This window comes from Rhinoderma darwinii, chromosome 3 (genome assembly GCF_050947455.1).
Source record: "Rhinoderma darwinii isolate aRhiDar2 chromosome 3, aRhiDar2.hap1, whole genome shotgun sequence".
Lineage (NCBI taxonomy): Eukaryota > Metazoa > Chordata > Amphibia > Anura > Rhinodermatidae > Rhinoderma > Rhinoderma darwinii.
Window position 1 is genome coordinate 330,024,359 of NC_134689.1, and position 23,079 is coordinate 330,047,437.

General features: G+C 41.0%; 1 protein-coding gene across 1 annotated transcript in view; it reads left to right on the forward strand.

The window, feature by feature from the left end:
- The window catches only part of SMAD6 (SMAD family member 6), a 71,900-nt gene extending 57,671 nt beyond the window's left edge, over positions 1-14,229 (forward strand). The window contains exon 4 of the mRNA XM_075855296.1: positions 12,914-14,229. Coding sequence (XP_075711411.1) covers positions 12,914-13,455 — 542 coding nt within the window. The 3' untranslated portion in view covers positions 13,456-14,229. The remainder of the gene's footprint in view (positions 1-12,913) is intronic.
- The last annotated feature ends 8,850 nt before the right edge of the window (positions 14,230-23,079 follow it).

Here is a 23,079-nt window from a genome sequence, read left to right on the forward strand (position 1 = left end):
TATGCCATATTACCAAGACACATTCGATTTCAAGTCAAATGTACATTCTTTATGCGGAATTGGGGTGATAATGGCCAGTAAAAACAAATGATCTAATGAGTATTGCCGCCGAGGCTGCAACTTTATGTGGGAATAAATTATCTCTTTTCCAGTCTCTTAAAAATGTTTTAAAAAGGCAATACACTATTCAGATGACCACATTGTAGGCATTAACTATGCCATTTATCTCCGTGTGATGACACTTTTACACAAGCAAAAGATTGGACGAAGACTCCTTCCCGATCATTGCCCTGTGTAAAAATGCCCAGCTATCCGCTGACAAACGTGCAAACGCTTGTTTGTCGGCTGTCCCTTCTTTTATGCGGGAATTAAAATCATCAGTTGTTGGCAGCACCTCTCCTCGCTGACAATAATGTGACGATGATTCGGGCACATACAGTACCGATGATTGCTCCATGTGAAGTACAGGAGCGCCGATCGGCTGGCTCTATTGTTGTTCATGACAGGCAAAAAATCTGCATGTGTTGTCTGTGACAACAATGCATTTTACTTGTTTTTGAAAAATGCAATAATGCATTTATTTTTCTATATTCTATTATATACATAACATACTCTTCATATGCATTTTTATATTTTTCAAATTACAAATCATTATATCTTTCTATATATAACCATTATACTGAGCGCAAGGTTGACCTTGAGATGTAGCAGTTACTAGTTTATTATTTTTAATATAAAGCATGGAGACCCCTATTATATACCACAGCAGTCATGATTAACATAACATTAAGAATAGTTTTGTTTTTTTTAAATACAATCACAAAGAAATGCCTGAGCCGATCCCAATTCTTTATGGGGACAGGTCCAGACAGCATGAAGTCATTAGGGGAGTGGGAGGGAGACTATGTATTTGACAAGAGATGAGGCAGCTTTAGAGTGGCAACACTCAGCGTTTCTTTATAATCCACACTAACAGTGTACTCTCCCCTACTACTTAAAGGGTTTCGACAAATTAAGCTTATTTTTTGTATAATGAAAAGTAATACAATTTTCCAATATACTTTCTGAATGAATTCCTCACCGTTTTCAAGATCTCTGCTTTCTATTTTTTAGTAGGAACATTTCTTATTTACTTCCAGTGTATAAAATCCTGTCCATGGTCATGTGATGGACACACAGGTGCATGGCTCGTTACAGTGTGTGTATCAGAGTTGTGTCTTGTAACAATCCTAGCATCTGTGTGTCCAAGCTGTTTTCTGCTATTTGAGACCATTTAGACTATTTAGTCCTACCTTCTTGGTAGAAGAATCTGTCATGGAGGTACAAATTGCATAAGCCCACTTGTCCCTACTCTAAAACTTGGCAACCGCTGCAACACCGCACCACAGCAACGGAGATGGCTGCACAGCCCCGCAAGTGGACAGAGTACAAGCTGCAGAATTCTATAAGCTTGTATTTCTGGGACTTGGGATCTCCTGCTCCCAGTAAAGGTGCCAATACACATTAGATGACTCAACACACTGTACAGCACAACCATCCAATGTGTTTAGGGGTATCCTGACTATCCCCCGACAGCAGATGTCAGGGGGAAAGAAGGATCAGGGCATGTTGGATTTCAACAGAAGATAAGCCACTTCCAGAGGAGAGCATTCATATGTATGGAGGGGCCGGGAGGAATAGCTACGTGTCAGGTTGAAGGACCTGTGGGTGACGTCATCATTCCCAGCCCGCTTCTTTCACTGCAGACAAACAGCGTGACGTCACCCACAGGTCCTTCAACCTTGGCGTCGGAAGAGAGAAGACACATCCGCTCCAGGCGTCAGAGAGTGCAGTTGAATTTGCAGCAGCATCTCCATGTGCATTTAAGCATAGCAAACTCCCTAGAGACGAGCATATTAACCTTTAGGACGCCTGGAGCCGATGTATCTTCTTTGTCCGACGACAATGTTGAAGGACCTGTGGGTGACGTCACGCTGTGTCTGCTGTGAAAGAAGCTGGGTGGGAACGATGAGAAGTGTATGATGCTGATTTGTCAGCGTCATACACTTCTATTCACAACGCCCAGTTGGTAAAAACACAATACACGCCCAGTTGGTAAAACGAGAAAACACGCCCAGTTGTCCATTGAAAAGCTCATTTGCATAAATATAAAATTGCTCATAACTTGGGCAAAAAAAGGAACGTTTTAAAAAAAAAAACACAAAAAAAACAAAACTTTGCTGTTATCTACATTGCAGCGCCGATCATATTCAATAGGAGATAGGGATTTGATAATCTGGTGACCGAGCCTCTTTAAGCTTTCTACATACTGGGTACTACATGCTTTATGTGGTAAATATCACGTCGGGCATTTCTTCACACGGTGTAAATGCTTTTTAAGGACAGACCCCCTGATTCTCATCTGTTATTGTCTTACAAGTTTTGAGCCCTGAGAAACAGGAAATCCATTGTCCTACAAAGTGCAGGGAATATCCCCAGTCACCAACAATTCTAATATCCTTTCCTACAGCGTGAAGCCTCAGTGGGGGAGATGCTATAAATAAATCATGTGTGTCCAAAGTGACATTATTCTACTGCCTAACTTACTACCTGGTTTCTACAGCCATCTTTAACCAGTTCAGGACTGGGCTATTTTGAGCCTTTAGGATCAGACACCGTTTAGCCCTTTTTAGCACGTGTTAGTTAAATGGCTATAACTTTTTTTTATTTGTTGGGCTAATGACGTGATTTTTGCAATGTTTTTTTCCGTAGACAATGCGGGTTTCTTTTTTTTTTTTATTGTTTTTAGACACATCTTTTTTGCTATTTTAGAATTTTTATTAATAAAGTTTGAAAATACTAGTAAAAAAAATAAGCTTTTTTACGTTTCAGCTATTTATTTTGGTAATAACCTAGTTTTACCCTAAAATAGACCTTTTATTTGTGATCGTCATTGTCTACCGTAAATTTTAATATATTACAGGTCTATATTAGGGTAATTGGGTCAGCGCTAGCGTTACGACAATGATTGGCGGGAGGGGAATGTGTTGTTTTTTTTTGGGGTGGGTATTTTATGTGTATTTATTATTAATTTTTTTTTGCACTTTACTTTACTATTTTTTTTATTACTAAGGTCTGTCCCTCAAAGGTAAAAAAAGACCTTTGGTGGACTTATATATAATTTTTTCTTTCTTTTACACCATGTTTTTCCACTGTAACTGGTGCTGCACAGCAGCCCCAGATACAGGGGAAATCAGCCCTCTCATAGTGACGATTGTCACTAATAGGGCTGTGCTGGGTCTAGTAAGACCCAGCAGCAGCCTGCCACTAACGGCACCCGGCGATCATGTGACCAGTCACATGAACACCGGGAGCAATAGAGACAGCGGCGCGGCCGCTGCTTCTTTTCTTATACATAGCGTTCATTGAGCGCTGTGTAAAAGAGATCAGAGAAGACAGAAGCCGCGAAAGCTGCTTCTATCCTCTCCTCAGGGTCCCCGGCAGTCACTGACAGCCGGAGACCCAACATTCAGCTGCCTGATTGCTCGGGCAGCAAGTTAAAACCCGAGCCATAAAAAGTCTATGGCGCGGGTTTTAAGGACCCTGACCGCTGGCCGTAAAAACATAGCCAGCGGTTGGGAACCAGTTAAAGCTCTCCACCAAAAAAAGGGAAATGGATTATATCAGAGGTAGCAAAGAAGAAACTTCCAATCTACAATAATTAAACGGTCAAGCAAGAGAACTGTCAAGCAAGCCGTTGTAGAAGAACTGGTGCGGCCAATATTGTAGTGCAATAAAAGTTCAAGTCATGTCCCAAACCTGCCATTCATTTATATGTACTGTATGTCACACCTACCCTTTATGTCCTATACCTCAATGATTGTTTTTGGCAGTGTATAGTACATGCCACAAGTTTACATACATCTGTGAACCTCTGCCATGTTCCCAGGAGGAAAACTGTTGTCAGGATGCTAATTCTGAGAAATGTGTCGCAGTCTATCCAAGATGTTCTCCGCACAAATTAGCGTCACGTTTACTATTAACATTACCGTTCAGGTTTTTATAACCGGAGAACGGATGTGAATGCAGGCATAGTCAAGACTTGTATCCTACCAATTCTCTCTCAGACTTGATCAATGGAAGACCTTTCCATGAAAGATGAAGGAAACACTAGACTCCTTCACCAAGACTTGCTAGCATTTCTCTTAGTCCTTTACATACCCAAACACCTATCCTCTGCCCCCTTGCCTACTCTTTGCTTTTCTGACCCACCTTTCATACAGTCATTTCTTCCACTCCCCCACCCAACATTCCTCGTCTTTGCTCCAGTAAAATTCCTCTTGTTTTACTTTCTCCCTTTCTACATTGATGTACTCCTCCCCTCCTATACATTCCTCTGCTTTCCCCCCAGATCTCTCAAGCCCTTACTTTCTGTAGAAGACGTGCCCTGCTCAGCACAGGCAGGATATGGAAGCAATGCAGAATGGAGCCAGCAATTTCACACTGCTCAGCCTGTGCTTGGGATGAGGCTGCTGCGGGATGTTTATTTGAGGGCAGGGTAACCTCAGACAAACATCCTGCTTTTATCCTGCTTTTAAACCAAAACCTCTGCACAGACGAGACCGCAGGATCCTGACCGTGTGAGGAGGGGAGTACTCGTGTGCGCCTGTGTGTACTGTATGTCTGTGTGCTCTGCTATTCTGGTCATATATTTACACTTTCATGGACTCTAAAGTTGGCCATATATAAAAAGGTACTTTGTTGCTAACACAAAATCCCCTTACGGAGCAATGTTCTCCATGCATATTGTCCCACCGTTTTCTTTAGATGTGGCAGTAATGCATCCTGCTTCTGCGCCACTACCTAAACTTATAAACCTGGCCTACGTATATCTATTAAAACCTCAAATTCTAAAAAGCTAGGTTTTCATGATATCTGGATGTTCACAAAACACCATTCCAATATCCCCCACAGCATCTCAGCGTTTTTTGTTTTTTTTATGTAGCCAAGGCAATGGATGGAACAGTTAAAGAGGCTCTGTCACCACATTATAAGTGCCCTATCTCTTATATAAGGAGATCGTAGGTGACAGTAATGCTTTTTATTTAAAAAAACGATCTATTTTTAACACTTTATTAGCGTTTTTAGATTTATGCTAATGAGTTGCTTAATGCCCAAGTGGGCGTATTTTTACTTTAGACCAAGTGGGCGTTGTGCAGGGGAGTGCATGACGCTGACCAATCAGAGTCATGCACTCCTCTCCATTCATTTACACAGCGCATAGGGATCCTGTTAGATCAGTATGTGCTGTCTTATACTAACACATTAACAATACTGAAGTGTTTAGAGAGTGAATAGACATTCCACGGGATGTCTATTCACAATCCCTGCACTTCGTTACTGTTTCTATGGTAGTTACAGCAGAGGAAACGATGTTTCACGCCCCCTTGCCAATCAGCTACGGACCGTGTCAGAGCTGGAGAGAGGAGAGCGTGTGCACGCACACACGCAACTCGGAGCAGTGTGCGCATGCACGCTCTCACTCGCTCTTCAGCTCTCTGCAGACAGGGACGACAAGACTGATCTCTCGCGAGAGATCACGCAATCTTGTCGTTCCTGTCTGCAGAAACCTCAACAGAGCGTGCGCGCCCATGAGCGCACCGCTCCGAGCTGCTTATGCGCGCGCACACTCTCCAGCACTTGCTGTGACACTGTCCGTCGCTGATTGGACAGTGTCACAGCAATGTAACACTCCCCCTTGCCAATTACACGCCCCATTGACCGTTCAGGGAGTTATTTAAATGGCGGGCGCCAAATATAACGGAGCTGATATCTACTTAACGAAGGAGGATAGTAAAATTTTTTAAAGTGCCCCAAGGTTTGTGCAGCCCTGCCTATTACATGCTGCAGGTGAAAGGTTATCTTCAAAGAGGCTCTGTCACCACATTATAAGTGCCCTATCTCCTATATAAGGAGATGGGCACTATAATGTAGGTGACAGTAATGCTTTTTATTTAGAAAAACGATCTATTTTAAACCACTTTATGAGCGATTTTTAGCTTTATGCTAACGAGTTTCTTAGTGCCCAAGTGGGCGTGTTTTACTTTAGACCATGTGGGCGTTGACCAATCAGCGTCATACACTTCTCTCCATTCATTTACACTGCACTAGCGATATAGTTATATGCAGCTACATACACAAATACTAACATTACTGTAGTGTCCTGATAATGAATATACATCACTACCAGCCTGGACATGATGTTTATTCAGAATCCTGACACTTCTGAATCTTTTCTGTGAGATTCCAGCAAGGCAAGAGTAATCTCGTTTGAAATGACAGGTTACATCGTAATCTCGAGAGATTACGTTTGCCTTGCTGTAAATCTCACAGAGACGCTACAGACATGTCAGGATTCTGAATAAACATTACGTCCAGGCTGGTAGTGATGTATTTTCATTATCAGGACACTGCAGTAATGTTTGTGTATGTAGCTGCACATAACGATCTAACTATATCGCTAGTGCAGTGTAAATGAATGGAGAGAAGTGTATGACGCTGATTGGTCACTGATTGGTCAGCGTCATACACTCCTCTGTACAACGCCCACTTGGTCTCAAGTAAAAACACGCCCACTCTGGCATTAAGAAAGTCATTAGCATAAAGCTAAAAATCGCTCATAAAGTGTTTTAAAATAGATCGTTTTTCTAAATCAAAAGCATTACTGTCACCTACATTACAGCGCCGATCTCCTTATATAGGAGATAGGGCACTTATAATTTGGTGACAGAACCTCTTTAAGGCATTGTACAGACCGTATCATAAATCTCCAGGAACGTTTTTAAACCCCTCCAAAGTTCGGTCTTATGAGTTGGTTGCAGTTACTGCTTCATACAGTCCAAGTAATCCCAAACACAGAGGTCTGTGTTCTGGGCTGCTACTTCTTTGTTTTATAATTACGTCTGGATCTTCACAGCATTTTGCTTTGCATTTTACAATGTTTTTCAGAGTGCATTGTATAAAGTGTTAAACTTTTTTGGTACCCAGAAGCATTTATGATGCTTTCAATCCATAAACAAGTGAGCAGCTTCAGATGTTACAACTCCAAACTTTTACAGATCTTCTACCATTTTGATGGTTGTAGAATTAGTCCAAACTATTTTTCATTCCGAGGCGTAATTTTGCTACTTTCATCTCAAATTTAGACTCCTCAGTCCATAAAAACCTTGCTCCACATATCCCGTTTGTGTCCATTTTTCTTAGTATCTCTTCCTTGACAGCTACACAAGAAAAGTTGTCTAACCTCGTAGTGGAAGGACGGACAAACACCTGCGGATGTTTTCTGATTATTAAAGTTTTTTTTTTTCCTTTCTCTCAAAGAGTAGCGCTTAAGTATCTGATGATGATTGTTTTGGTCGTTTGTCAGGTCTTGCACAGTTGTTAGGTATCCTAATTTCTCTATATGTCTTAATGGGGGGGGTGTTGGACAGTTGGAAATTCCTGGTTTCCACTTGTCTTTGACTTTTTCCATCCTCATGCAAATAGTTGACCATATATTTGTATCTTAAATTTAATATCTCACAAATTTGGAATAGGACATCTATAATGGCTAGGTGGAAAAGGGCTGTTTCGTGCTTTGTTGTGAATGTTTATCGGAAGAACTTGTTGACTGACTATTGTTGGCCAAGTTCTGTACTAGGGCATTATGCCAATTTCTCCCATTTTCTTTAAAGTATAGTGTTATGGGCATTATTTTACAGCACCTTTTCTGTCTGGCAACATCTGTGCAGTTGACTGGGGCAGGAAAGATCACTGGAGAGGGCAGGTGGTTAAGGATAAGGCTCGCTATGGGAAGATCAGTGATGTCATTGATGTTAATATGAAGCCACAGACGGAGGTACTGAGACTAAGTGGGGCGCGATGCCTTTTACTGAGTTGAAACAGTAGGGTTGTATAAAATGGGGAAGATTGTGAAGTCAAACAATCTTTATACGGCACCCAGTTCTTAACTGCAGTCTGTTTCTTTAGATAAATTGAACATGTCTCTCAAACCTTATGCTGCAACCCCATCTTTATTCTGCATCCAAAATAATACTTTTAGCCCATTGTAATCTGCTTAAAGGAACAGTGTCACCACAAAAAAATTCATGTCAGTTTAATGTTAGTGTTTTATTAAAAACGTTTTTATTTATTTGTGTGTTTGTGTGTTACTTTTTTCTATTTTTTCACTTTTTCTTCCCTATGGGGGCTGCCATTTTTTTTTCCATTTCTGTATGTGTCGATTAACGACACATACAGACATGGAATACGGCAGCTCCAGTCCCATAGGGACTGCGAACGGGGCCCGCCCCATCCACTTCTGTGTACGCCGTCTGTGTACGCCGTCTGTGTGGGAACTGCGCATGCGCCGCTCCCACACAGTCCAATTTGAAATGCGCGCCGTCCGGCGCCATTTTCCTGTGGACCGGAAGTCGCGGCTGGACAGTAAGATTACTACTTTCGGTCGCGGCTTCCGGACTTGTGCACTTGGACCAGCGGCAGCAGACGGAGCGGAGGGGCAGGAGCAGGTAAGAGATTTCTATGTATGTTCGTGTTTGTGTGTGTGTTTACTACTGTATGTAAACCTACTACACTGTGTGTTAGCTCAAAAAATGGCGACACACAGTGTAGGAGGTTAGACCGTTCAATCCCCTCGTTTATCCCGGCACTAGCCAGGATAAAGGAGGGGGGGATTCTGTGATTCTGCAATTTTGGGAATAGCTCCATCTAGTGACCAGCACTGGGAAATATTATAAATTAGAATCTAATTTATAATATTTCCTGACTCGTGAAAAAAATAAAAAAAATTTGAACAATGTTTAATCACCTACACACTAAATGTTTAATTAAAAAAAAAAAAACATGTTTTGCTGGCAACACATTCCCTTTAAATAGTAATGTCCGTAAAGCTGCCAAAAAAAGGGATTGTCCAAAGCGGACAACCCATTTGATTTGTGCAAATACTTTAATCCCTATGGAACCAATATCCGGGTATAAAAAGTTGTGAGCACCTCGTCTATTTGTAGTATCTGCATATCCACCGCATGTTAAAATGTGAGTGTGATTGACCGTCAACCCCCTTGCTTAAGTAGGTCCCTGTACACATCTGCGTTAGGGGCCTCCTTTGCATATTGAGCTGGTTTCACCAGACAAAATAGCGCAGCATGGAGCACTATTTGAACCAGCTAAATTGCGCAAACAATGGCAGAAACCCGACGGAACATATTAGTCAATGGGCTCCATCAAGCCCGGTTGGTTTCCGTCATTCGGCGTTTCCTTTATTGTTTTTGTTCTGCTTCTATGATGGAGCAGAATGGAAATAGCGATGAAAGTGTGAACACATCCTAAGCTATTTTATGAAGTGTCATGGTTGCAAAGATTTTTAAGTTCTATATTCTGCATCCTTCCATGTTTTCTTATGTTCTTATTTTCTTAAACACAAGTTGTTGTTTTTTTTCTCATACAAGCTTATTACCATCTTATCTCTGATCCCAAGTCAAACATCTCAAGAAGCAGGAAAAATGGGCATGTTTTCCCTGCAAATTTCACATCTTTCAATAATCGGCGTGAAATCTGCAACAAATTCTGCTGTAACTTGCACATATTTGTGCTGAAATCCGCATGCAGAATTTTCTGCTCCATGGGCAGGCACTCTAAAGCTCACCATACACATCTGTACTGAAGGCTGATTCTCTTACCAACATTACAGATAAATGTTGGTAGATGTAGCAGGGAGTAAAAATGGATTGATTGTCAATTGAAAAAAAGTCCAATACATGGCAGATCAAAATTTCAGAAATTTCTGTTAATTGGCAATTTCTTCCAAAGATAATGACCAAATGAATCCCAGATAATCGTCTGAAATAGTCAAAATGTAATTTATTTGTTACTTCATCATTCATCCGTTGCCTTCCTCTCCATCCCTGAGGTGGCTGCAGTGTCTTGCTAGGTCATCACTTAAGTGCGTACATCGTTCAGTGAAATGCCTTTGGTTATTAAGTCATTACATAAGTCCCGGGCAGGAAAGGTTATGCCCTGCCCCCCCCCCTCTCTGAATTTTTCCAGGAAGACTGAGAAGATTTAGGATGTGCGCACTCTACAGGAGCCGTCTCCTTTCAGACCACAGAGCCCTTTGATGTCCTTTCCAAACTGCTGTCACAGACTTTCCATTTAGGCAGGAACAGCCAGGCCTAAAAGTAAAATCATATGGTTCTCTCCTGAGGGGGGGTGTCCCCAAGGGCTGTCCTGAGATCAGAAATGTGAGTGGGTACGCAGGCACTTGGAAGAAGTTCAGGGATTGTCCTGGGCATGCTCAATGAAAGAGAACCAGTGTCATTTACTTCTAAAAGTCTTATTAAGGTAATGCCGGGACGCTGAGAATGTCTTATTAGCTGTAAATGGTTACTTACTACTTCATATGAAAACCCTGTTTATTTTCGGGTGACCTCTCCCCTGTGTATAAATGTATGTATCTTACAGGCTTTGCGTTGATCCCTTCCCCTTGCCCTACTTTTCTCTCAATGACCGCAGGATGAGGCAGCTTCCTGTGCGAGGGGCCCAGGGCAGGGTATGAGGTCTGGCATGTTGGAGTAACCCTAATCAGGCTCTGGTGTCCTTCTCCTGAACATTTTACTTATGTCTTATCTCCTTCCTCTTCCCTCCCTCATTCAGCTTATCACTTCAGTGAATTGAAAACCAGCTAGCTGCTGCAGGAAGAGAATTAATTGCACATTCTTAAAGGGCCAACGCAAAACTTTTTTTATTCATACCAATTTCTAATTCCGCAATTTTTATTCTTTATCTGGCTTAAATGATAAACATAGAGATCTACCATGGACAGAAATATCATCCTCTTTATTCTTCAAGAAATGCTATATACAGTTCATGTCGAATTTGAACTAGTCGGTCAGACGCAGGTTTCTATACAATGTAACAACAATGTTCAACAACTGTCTTTATATTGGTTAATTGAATGTAAAATATTTGACAGTAGATGGACTATATTAAGGCCATGAGGATGGGTTGTTCACGATACAGTACATTGCATAGTTAGTCTATTTACAGTCTAGAACTGCAATTACAATTCTGCAGCCTTCAGGCTAAGTTCACACATACCAGATTTGTGTTGGAAATTATCCGTGCCAAATCTGGAGGGAGCCGTAAGGAAATCCATAGTGGAAAATCTGCACCAAATCGTGCAGATTTGTCACTGCCTTTCCGCTAAAATAAAAATAACAATTCTTTATACTCACCTTCCCAATCTTCTGCCACTCCCTTTAGTAAAGGTTCTTTTACACGGACCAATCATTGGGTGAACGAGCGTTCATATGAACTCTTGTTTCTGATTATTGCCATGTGTTAAAAGGGCAAATATCTTCCAATGAACAAGCAAACGCTCATTCATCGGCTGATCGCATCTTTTATGCAGGTAAAAAATGGTTGATAGTTGGCAGCACATCTCCCCGTGTAAACAGGAAGATGTGCTGCCGACATGACGCATGGGGACGAGCAATAGTAGTAACGTTCGTCCCCATACTAAACAATAGTTGCTCCGTTTTAAAGGGAGCAACGAGCACATTGTCGATCGGCGCACGTTTAAAAGTGGTAAACATGGGCGATATTTGCTCGTGTAAAACTGCTTTAATACCTTATTCAGACGAACGTAGAATACGTCTGTGTGACGGCGGTCACACGGCTGCATGTATTTCAATGGGGCCATTCACACGGCTGTTTCAATGGCCGTTTTTCATGTCCGAGTTTCCCCACATTTGTCTGAATAAGTCCTAACACTAGCCTGGTTCTCCACCGTGCTCAGCAGGGGACAATCAGATTTTTTCTACAGCAAAATCTGCAACAATTGGTATTTTTTGCAAATTTCGACTTCTCCATTGAACTTTATGGCCAAAATCCGCAACAAATCTGTGCACTTTCTGATGACTTGAAATGCTGTGAATTTAAAAAATCTGCGCTATAAATCATTTTTCGCATGGGAAATTTTGTCCAAATCTCATCCACTTCGCTGCTACTGTATTCCGCTGCAGATTAACCATCCACAAATCCAGGCAGAAAATGCGCAGCGAATCCACAATTTGGGAACGTAGGCTTAGAGCTGAAATCAGAGATTGCTTTCGTGATTTGCAATTATGTAACTATGTAATGTGACGTAGGACAAACGAGTTGTTCCATTTCAAGAGCTAAGCTCCATTGTTCGGGTATATTCAATGTTGAAATGTGGTTAAACTTTATTGAAAAACCGCATCTGTAAACTGCATGCGTTTTTACAGCGATTTTTGTTGAGTTTTTGGATGCGGTTGTGGTAAAAAAACGAACAAACCCAAATTGCGATAACCGAATGTGGTTTTCGGTTGCGGTTTTTTAATGCGGTTTTTAACCGCACTACAATATCTGAATGGACCTTTAGGCTATTTTCACACGCAGCAGATTTGTTGCAGATATACCCGCGACTGAAAATCATCGGAATTCTGCAACAAAATCTGCAGCGTGTGCAGAGGGACTTAGGGTACCCATACACATAGGGGATTTTCCTCTCATTTTTACAAAGAATCACAGCAGAAATGCTGCAAAAACTCTGTGTGTGAACATCCCCTTAGGTAGCATGTCTGACAATAAGCTTGTCAATGGTGTTAGAACAACCACAAAATTGTAAAGCAATATATCTACGCTCAATCTTTTATGTATATTAGATGTGTGTATATATATATATATATATATATATATATATATATATATATATAAAACTGTAAAATAGTGCTAGATTTAAATGTATTTTTTCATGCATCAATTGCTTACGTTTTATTTAAAGTCCATTTATATTTTCGGTACAACTGACATACCTTTTATTAAATACAGTATATCTTTTTTTTTCTCTCCACAGTAGACACCAGTCTGTCTCTCGACTCGAGTAAGCAGGGCCATTGGTGCAGCGTGGCGTACTGGGAGCACAGGACCCGCGTGGGCCGTCTTTATGCTGTGTGTCAACCTTCAGTCAGCATCTTCTATGATCTACCTCAAGGGAGTGGCTTCTGTCTGGGCCAGTTGAATCTGGAGAATCGGAGTGAGGCTGCTGCCAGGACACGAGGGAAGATTGGACTGGGTATTGTTCTGAGCAAGGAGCCGGATGGGGTGTGGGCCTATAACCGCAGTGACCACCCCATTTTTGTTAACTCACCAACACTTGATTCACCCACCTGCCGTTCTCTTGTTGTGCGCAAGGTGATGCCTGGCTATTCCCTCAAAGTGTTTGACTATAAAAAGTCGTGCATCCTACAGCATCTCTCTGCACCATCGGAATATGCGGATGGACCATACGACCCTCACAGTATACGCATCAGTTTTGCTAAGGGCTGGGGACCATGCTACTCACGCCAGATGATCACTTCCTGTCCTTGTTGGCTGGAGGTGTTATTAGGACGGTAGCAACCAGCCTACAATTTTTTTTTCATTCTTCATTCAATTGGTGTATTAACAAAGAAGGATACATGCCACTTCCAGCGTAAAGAGTAAGGCCCCTGGTTAACCCATTTTCTGTCAGCGAGGCATGTACAACCTTGTTTATAATGTTCACGTCAACTCGCACGTTAAGTACAACGCATATCATGCCTCATTGCCAGAAGATGGAGTTTCCAACATCCATATACATGATGAAAACTATGGAACTGAGGAGCCATTTCATTCTTTGGGATTTAACCTTTGATTTGCCTTGTTTCCTCATGCTGTTGGCTGTAGCGGCCATTTTATCCCCACATGGTTTAAGAACACGGCTGTGAACACCTAAATACAGACTTGGTGCTGTACAACTATCCACCTAGTTACAAAATGACACCTCTATGCTCATGAAATGGAGCTGCATAATGTCACATTAACATTTCAGGTGCCATAAGCATTAACCTCTTCTTGTCACAAGGGCCTGGACTGCCTTGCGTGCCTTTTTTCAGCTTTGCAATGTACTGCAGGTCTCTGGTGTAGAAGTAGTTAATTCCCTTTTGAATGAGGGATCCACATTGCTATACACACTCCTCGCAAAAAGGACTCTCCCAAATACCATGCCCTAGATTTAATATAAAATGTTTATATATTATATGGAAATATATATTATACTTGTAAATACGGAGTCATTTTTACAATGTCATTATTTATGTATGGTGCAATGTGTATATGAACCTAAATACAAATAAAACGCACTTTGGCTTTTACAGTTCTTGCAGCACAGAATCCCTAACCAAAACACATGGGAAATTTATGTTATATCGCTTAGGCCTCATGCACACGGCCGTGCGTGTAAAAAAAAAATAGTAGGACATGCTCCATAATTCCCGGCAGGGACACCTACCCGTAGTGGTACGGAAAGGTGTCTGCGGGCCAATAGAACCGGGCGGGTCCGTAATTGCGGTCCGCAATTACATGTTTTTTTTTTTTACGGTCGTGTGCATGGGGCCTTAGAAGGCGAATGCTGGTCCGTTCATCCTAGGCTGGATGCGTCTTAAAGGGATATTCTTGTTTCAGTTATAAGAGAGTAACTACACCTTTGATGTGTCGTAGAGACATATCAAAAATTTCGATCAGTGGGGTTCGGGTGACATATCAAAAGTTTAGTTACTCTTTAAGGGTTATTTGTATTATGGAAATATAATTTTCCATTATACTTTCTGTATATTCTTATGGTTTTCAAGATCTCTGCTTGCTGTCATTCAACAGGAAACATTCATTGTTTACTTTGAGTGGATACAAATCTGTGTCCTGCTTATGATATGGACACACAGGTACTTGGTACGTTACAATACACACTGTACACATTACTGTAACGATCTGTGTGTCCATCACATGATTAGGATAGATTTATACCCATGGTAAGGGAAAATTAAGGATATATTGAGTTATCTTAAAGGCTATGTGCACCTTTGAAATAGTTTTTTTTTTTTTTTTTATTTAAAAAAATAAATATCTTGTTTGAAACTTTCTACTTGACTTTTTATTAAAAATAATTGTAACTTTTTCAGATACAGCCGTTTTATCCTGTACACAGAGCAGTTGTATCTTGCGCTGAAACCTGTAACTGTCAGGTCAGCAGGACTGATGGGTTCAGTGTCTATTATACGCAGGATCCACTTGTTATCGATCACTTCTAAGTTATGAACTTAAATGTGATCGGTATCCGCTCGATCCTGTGCGTTAGAGACACGCAGGACCCGCTGTCACTGGAAAAAAATAAATATTTCAAAGGTGTACATAGCCGTTAAATGACTGCAAGCAGAGATCTTGCTAAAAAACGAAAGTATATAATCTACACTTATTGTGTAGCCCATTGGTCCCTGTTATCAGCCATTTCAGGCTGGGGAAAAGGCTAACTATGTTTTACAATGTCATTTATTGACTGGAAGTCCAGAAAAATATCTTCTCTTGTGATCATTACTCTATTTTGCATAGAACTTCCAGCAACATTTATATGTGTTTGTGTGTGAGCGTGATATTGGCAGACTGAGGATTTTAGGGTTAGTGCTCCCTTAAATTGATCAAATTGGTTCCATGCACTTGTCCTGGTGACCTTTTGGGGTCTCCTCACATGTATTATGTAGGGGAAGTTGAGTGCGCTGGATATGTGCGTTGTCCTATTTATCACACAAACCCCTGGATCAACAGGATACATTAGTAGTTTGACCATCCTGTGGATGTTTAAATTGGACAAAGTTTGACAATTGGACAGTTCAGTAATCCATTGCTTAGGGGGATCTATCAACAGACGACCACGCAAACTGTTTCTAACCATTAAGTTTTTGTCCAAAAATGATCTAATTTTTGATTCAGTTTTAAGGTAGCCATAGCCATAAACGTTGGACGAGTGTTCTGTCTGTTCAGTATTATAATGTGCATCTGATCAGACATACGTGACCAAAAGATTTTCCACGATCTGAATGATTTTGCAATTACCAGAATTTTTGTCCATATCATCCATATCAGAAGTTCTTTGCTAAATCCAATGATTCTTTCAATGGCTATGTCCTCCTTCGCATCCATTTAATAAAAAAAAAAATTCCGACTGCTTCTAAACTGAAAAATGAAGCAACTAAAAAATAAAAATCCTCTTGTTTTGTTTCTACATTAACTTGTGACAACAAATAAACTGTGTATAGTTCAATCCTGCAGTCATACTTTCCTATATTTGTCTTCATGTTAACATGGGTTCGGTAGCTTAGTAAGAAGTAAAGAACAGATAGAAGAGAGTAGGATTTCAGGATCAGACTACGAAGTCTGTTACCATGGAGATGGAAAGGTTTGCATAGAAACAAAATAATAGGAAATCAAGACCTACTGCAAAGCTGCTTAATTTCTCATTTCATTTGCTTTGGGACAGTAACAAAAATTCGGTTGCAATGGTAGAAATAGCCTTAAAGTAACAGGTGGACAAGATTTTTTTTTCAGGTATGGCCAACTCTTTTGGATGGATAGAGTTCTGTCCACTTTGACCACTTCTTTTAATGGCTCATGTGCACAACCTTATTAGGGTATGTTCACACGGCCAAATTTCAGACGTATACGAGGCGTATTTTGCCTCGTTTTACGTCTGAAAATAGGGCTACAATACGTCGGCAAACATCTGCCCATTCATTTGAATGGGTTTGCCGACGTACTGTGCAGACGACCTGTCAAACGACGACGCGTAAAAATACAGCCTCGTCAAAAGAAGTTCAGGACACTTCTTTGGACGTTTTTGGAGCTGTTTTCTCATAGACTCCAATAAAAACAGACCCTAAAGATATTTAGTAAACCCGAAAGATACTATGATAGGTAGTCTCCCTTTTCTAAAAAAAATAAACCATAAATAATCCTTTATTACGTCATGTTAATCATTAATAATTTATGTTCGTGTTAATTTATTTTTCCGGTAATGTATAATTAGTTTGATCAGTTTGTGATATTAGATGGCAATAAAAAATTTTTTTTATGGTGTATTCACAAGTGCCGGTACAGGGTAGGGTTACTGCAAGGTATTTTTGGGCTGTTCGGTAATTACAGGTGAAATGCGTTAAAACATGTTTCATCTGTAAAAATTGCATTACAAAATTGCAGTAAAAGTAATGTAGTGTGAATATAGTCTCATGCACATGGCAGCATTATGGCCCAGTTTTGTACGGAACCGTAATGGTGCACTCTTAGGGGTGCATGAGGCCATACGGTCCATCCATATGCCTCCAAATTCATACCGAGTGTTTTTTTTTTTCTGTGAGATTCTGTACAAATCTCTCAAAAGCAAAATCGGAGCCATGCTTCATTGTATTGGCGCAAAGATTCTAGAGTTGAATATATCCTCCTTATGGCACATGGTACTGCGGACACTGAGTGGCCTTCAACACCGTAGTATTGAACTGCAGGGGACTCCGTGTGCTGCTATACAACCTCCTGCACACAGATTTGCTGTGTTCATTAGGTCTTGTATTATAATTCATTATACTATTATAATGTAAGTTACTGGTCTGCCCTTTCTGCCCAGCACTATTATCAGAACAGCCCTTCCTCCATATGGGAACAATCCACACCACGGCCGCATGACACCTTCGGATCCACATTAAGGTCTACAGCATTCATTTCATATTGATTCAGGACACACGGATATAGTGGATTTATATGGTGCGGTGGTTTCCATTGTAACAAAATCCATAAATTGTGTAGGCCTGTGGATTTCATTAGCGGTAAATAACATTTATCCAAAGACACGCAAAGAACGATCAGTTTGAGAAGGTTCCAAGTTATTACAATTAGAGTTTTCTCTTTACGGCTCTCTCGTCGTATGACTCTGCCGTTTGGCTGAAACTACTGTAAGTAAATATATTGCACAATAAGCCACAAAGACCTCATGGATTTAATTAAACTGAGAAAATGATAGCTCCATGCCTGCAGATTCACTGTGGTGTATTACAAAACGGCATTGGGAATGGCCGCTAGATCCAGCAAAAGCGATTCTTAGGACATAATGTAAAATGTATTTTATGGTGGTTTGGCCTTTTTGTGATGTTCTTACATCTTTGAATGAGTCGTATCATTTGGACAACCTTAGATGTGATTTTATAAATAAGAGATTCTTTAAAAACCTTTACCAAGTTTATGAAAACTATTTGATGTATAAAAGACCTCTGTATTTAATCCACGTTGATTTTACATGTTGTCTTCATTACACCATCTGTTAGAGATCTTAATACGGATGATTTATTGACGAGCTGGCTCCCCACCGTGGCTCATCCTGGGGGCCACAAACAGGAGACCCATCCCTATGATGTGCATATGCCCTAATCATGCCTCTACAGGGCCTATAGAAAAGGTGTGCACTATGAGAAAACACCTTTAAATGGGTTATCTGGGTTGTTAATTTATTTATTTTTTTTTTTTTGCAATGTCCTAAAATGAAAAAGCAATCCGTCTACTTACCTATTCTTTCCCCCTGGTGATCAAGCGCTGAAGCTCTGGCGATCCTCCCAATGTTTGTTTGGTTTTGCAGGGAGCATGTGATCGCAGCAGCCAATCAGGGGGCTTAGTGGTGGCTTATTGCTGGCAACATGGCGCCCACCGCTGATTGTTCATGCCAGGAATACAACACATCACTGCTGAGGCCCCTAATTGACTGCAGCGGTCACATGCCACCTGTGTATAGTCTGTACAGGTTTCCAACCTATGAATGTAAACTAGCATGTTCTCATTCACTGGCAGGAAACAGATTTTTTCATTTTATCGAAATATTAAAGTACAGTATGCGGTATATTAGAAAGTTGCTAACATTTTCATTATACATTAAGCTTAATTTATGTAAAACGGGATAACCCCGCTTAAGTAATGGCCGTCTATTGAGACTAAACATGTGGCACTGTGGAAACGGTCAGTTTTTACTGTGAAATTTAACAAATTTTGCTTATTTACATTGGGCAATTTTCATTAAGAATTCACGAAGTTGGATCTGAATGATAATCACTTAGAGCTATGTTCACTTTTGAAGCCAAATTTCTTTTTTTCATTGTATTTTTTTTTAAATCAATCTTTTATGTAATTTACAAAAACCTTTAAAATGACCTTTTTATTAAAAAAAATGTTTTACTTTTTAAGATACAGCTTCTATGTCTCCTGTATACACGTAAGCTGTATAGTTCCATCAAAGCCGATTCTGTTAGTTGATGAACTTAGATGCGATCGTTATTAGCTGGATCTTGTGTGTCAGAGACACAAAGGACCAGCTTTCAGCCAAGCCGTCAGTACAGCTGTCCTGACGAAATTGGCTTGGATGGAACAATACAGCTTCTGTCTCGAAAACTAAATATTTTTTTAAATAAAAGTCGACATAAAAGTTGTATTAAATCACTTAAAACATCGATTTACAAAAAAAATAATAATAATGTGTGCCTTATTTATATCCTTTAAATAATTTTGTGTTCTCCACTGCCACAGAAAATGATCTGCATGAAATATCACTGTATATAGAGTGGAATTTAAGGACCATAAACGCATTCATACAGTTTCGCTGATACAAACTTGCAGCGTGCTTCTAAACACTCTGCCATGGGGGGGGGGGATGAGCGTTTCATGATTGAAATGGCGGATACAGCCTGACAAGTCTATTTATTGTATGAACTCTCGTCACCAGGACGAGAGGTATTTTTAGGCAACTAGGTGATGAGGGTTCATAAATGTAAAGCGTATGAATCGCCAGATTGTTCTGTCTGCAGAGGCTACTTGATAACATCTACGGCAATGGGTGAAATGGAGAGAGAGCGAAGGGATGAGGGGAGAGATAAAAAGAAAGGGGAGACATAAGAGGAGAGAGAGATGAAGGGACAATCTTCTCCTCACAGAAAGCTGGCTGAAATTCTTTGGGAAACATGACTCAGGCGTCAGACCTCAACATTTTTAACCTCCTCCCTGCTAGCATTGCTGCGCTGTAGCTGAGGAATGAGCCTCTTAACATTCTGGGATTTGTCTGCAATACTGAACCAATGCAACTTTTCAACACTCTGCTATAGATATATGTTACATTATACAGAAGCTAGAAGAGGGGAAAAATACCCCCCAATATGAAGTGACACACGGATGTAACCAACAATCACAGGGACTTCTAGCTAAACTTTGAATGCTCCCCCTAACTTGGTCATCGCAGCATTTACTAATGTATGAAAATGATAGAACCTGGGCGTCTGGCACAAGGGGCAGAGCTACTGTCGTGGCAGTCATATGCAGAGGGTTGATGCATGTCACATCCTTAGGCTACATTCACACAAGTGTGACAGATTTACGCGCGTAAAAAAAGTGCGTAAATCTGTTCGTGTGCGTGGTGTTATTGCATCAGTGGGCTTTGCGAGTGTGTTTTTTACGCACTCGCAAAGCAAGTCTTTAATTTTTTTAAATGGGATTGGTGCGCAAATCACGCACCGCACACGGATGTGCATCTGTGTGCGGCGCGTGGTTTTCACGCACCCATTGAATTCAATGGGCGCATAGGTGCGTGAAAACGCCCCAATATAGGATATGCAGTAAGTTTCACGCAACTGACTCAGGCTAGCTTGGCAGCCTATTTTATATGACATCAGTCATTAAGGCCATTAACGTCTGATCGTTAGGGGTCCGACTAATGGCACCCCCACCAATCCGCTGTTTTGAAGGGGAGAAGGCTGTAATACTGTGAACCACCGCTACTAGTTTGTCGGTGATTCACAGTATAAGCAGATAAGGAAAGAAGGGAAGCAGTGCTCTTACAAGCGATGCGGCCTCTTCAAAACAGCTGACCAGTATGGGTTTCAGCAGTTGGACCCCTACCGATCAGATATTGATAGCCTATCCTGAGGATAGGCCATCAATATCTTATGACTGGACCACCCCTTTAAGCTGCCTTCACATACTACACCGTGTTCCAAATTATTATGCACATTGGATTTAAGTGTCATAAACATTTAATTATTAGTTTTTCAATTAAACTCATGGATGGTATTGTGTCTTAGGGCTCTTTGGATCATTGTAATCAATCTCAGACACCTGTGATAACTAGTTTGCCAGGTGTGCCCAATCAAAAGAAAACTACAGAAGGACGTTCCACATTATTAAGCAGGCCACAGGTTTCAAGCAATATGGGAAAGAAAAAGGATCTCTCTGCTGCCGAAAAGCGTGAAATAGTTCAATACCTTGGACAAGGTATGAAAACATTGAATATTTCAAGAAAACTTGCGTGATCATCGTACTGTGAAAAGATTTGCGGCTGATTCAGAGCACAGACGGGTTCGTTCAGATAAAGGCATAATGAGGAAGGTTTCTGCCAGACAAATTAATAGGATTAGGAGAGCAGCTGCTAAAATGCCATTGCAAAGCAGCAAACAGGTATTTGAAGCCGCTGGTGCCTCTGCAGTCCCACGAACCTCAAGGTGTAGGATCCTCCTGAGGTTTGCAAGTGTGCATAAAGCTAATATTCGGCCACCCCTAAACAATGCTCACAAGCAGAAACGGTTGCAGTGGGCTCAGAAATACATGAAGACTAATTTTCAAACCGTGTTGTTTACTGATGAGTGCCCATGCAACCCTGGATAGTCCAGATGGATGGAGTAGTGGATGGTTGGTGAATGGCTACCATGTCCCAACAAGGCTGCGACGTCCGCAAGGAGGTGGCGGAGTCATGTTTTGGGCTGGAATCATGGGGAGAGAGCAAGTAGGCCCCTTTAGGGTCCCTGACGGTGTGAAAATGACCTCTGCAAAGTACGTAGAGTTTATGACTGACCACTTTCTTCCGTGGTACAAAAAGAAGAACCGTGCCTTCCGTAGCAAAATTATCGTCATGCATGACAATGCACCATCTCATGCTGCAAAGAATACCTCTGTATCATTGGCTGCTATGGGCATAAAAGGAGAGAAACTCATGGTGTGGCCTCCATGTTCCCCTGACCTCAACCCTATTGAGAACCTTTGGAGCATCCTCAAGCAAAATATCTATGAGGGTGGGAGACCGTTCACATCAAAACAGAAGCTCTGGGAGGTTATTCTGACAGCCTGCAAAGATATTCAAGCACTGTCCAAATACTCACAAATTCAATGGATGCAAGAATTGTGAAGGTGATATCAAAGAAGGGGTCCTATGTTAACATGTAACTTGGCCTGTTCAGTTTTTTTAATTGAAAGAGCTTTTGATTTCTGTAAATATGACCTCCTGATGCTGCAAATTCAACAAATTACCATTTTAGTTCTCTTTACAACCTTTAAAAATTTTTATCTCTGTTGTGCATAATAATTTGAAACAGTGCATTTTGAGCATTATACTCCAACGGTTGATGGCTTGAAGATTATACTGACTGTCATTTGCATCGACTATTTAGGAAAATCAGTGAAAAATAACATTTGCATAATAATTTGGAACGCGGTGTAGATAAATGTAGGAGGATCCTGATGACTACTGCATGTGTGGGCTTCCCGACTGTCATCTGACAGTAAATGTCAGGGCAAAGAAGATATATTTATGACATTCATGTTTATGGGAAGGTTTGGGGAGATAACGGTTGGCCAACAGCTATCTTTAGTGTATGATAGATGTGTCAAATATGATAAAGCTGTATTAAACCATGTTATCCAGAGATGAATATATAGGTAATAAAAAAGGTACAGGATTTGCCATAAATGTCTGATAGATGTGGGTCCCAGCTCTTGGACATGCAACTATATCAAGACTGGGGGTCTCACAACCCCCGTTTCGCCTGGTGCGGCGGCTGCTTGCTGCAGAGTCCAGGCGGTGACTAGTGGAGAGAGGGCTCTTGCTAAGCTGTTTTTGTAACTCCCATTGAACAGAATGGTTGTTATGGAAAAAGCCGAGTAGCGCCTGCTCTTCTATTTCCGGAACTCTCATTGAACAGACTGGAGAAAGCTGCGCGTACATGCAAACCTCTACACTAGTCCCTGCCTGGATTCTGAGGTTAGCATCCACCGCACCAAGCTGAAGGGGTTGGGAGACCCCCGATCTCGATATAGGTGCGGGTCCCAGAGCTGTCCTATATGCCATAAATGTCTAAGATGGGAAAACTCCTTTAATAGATG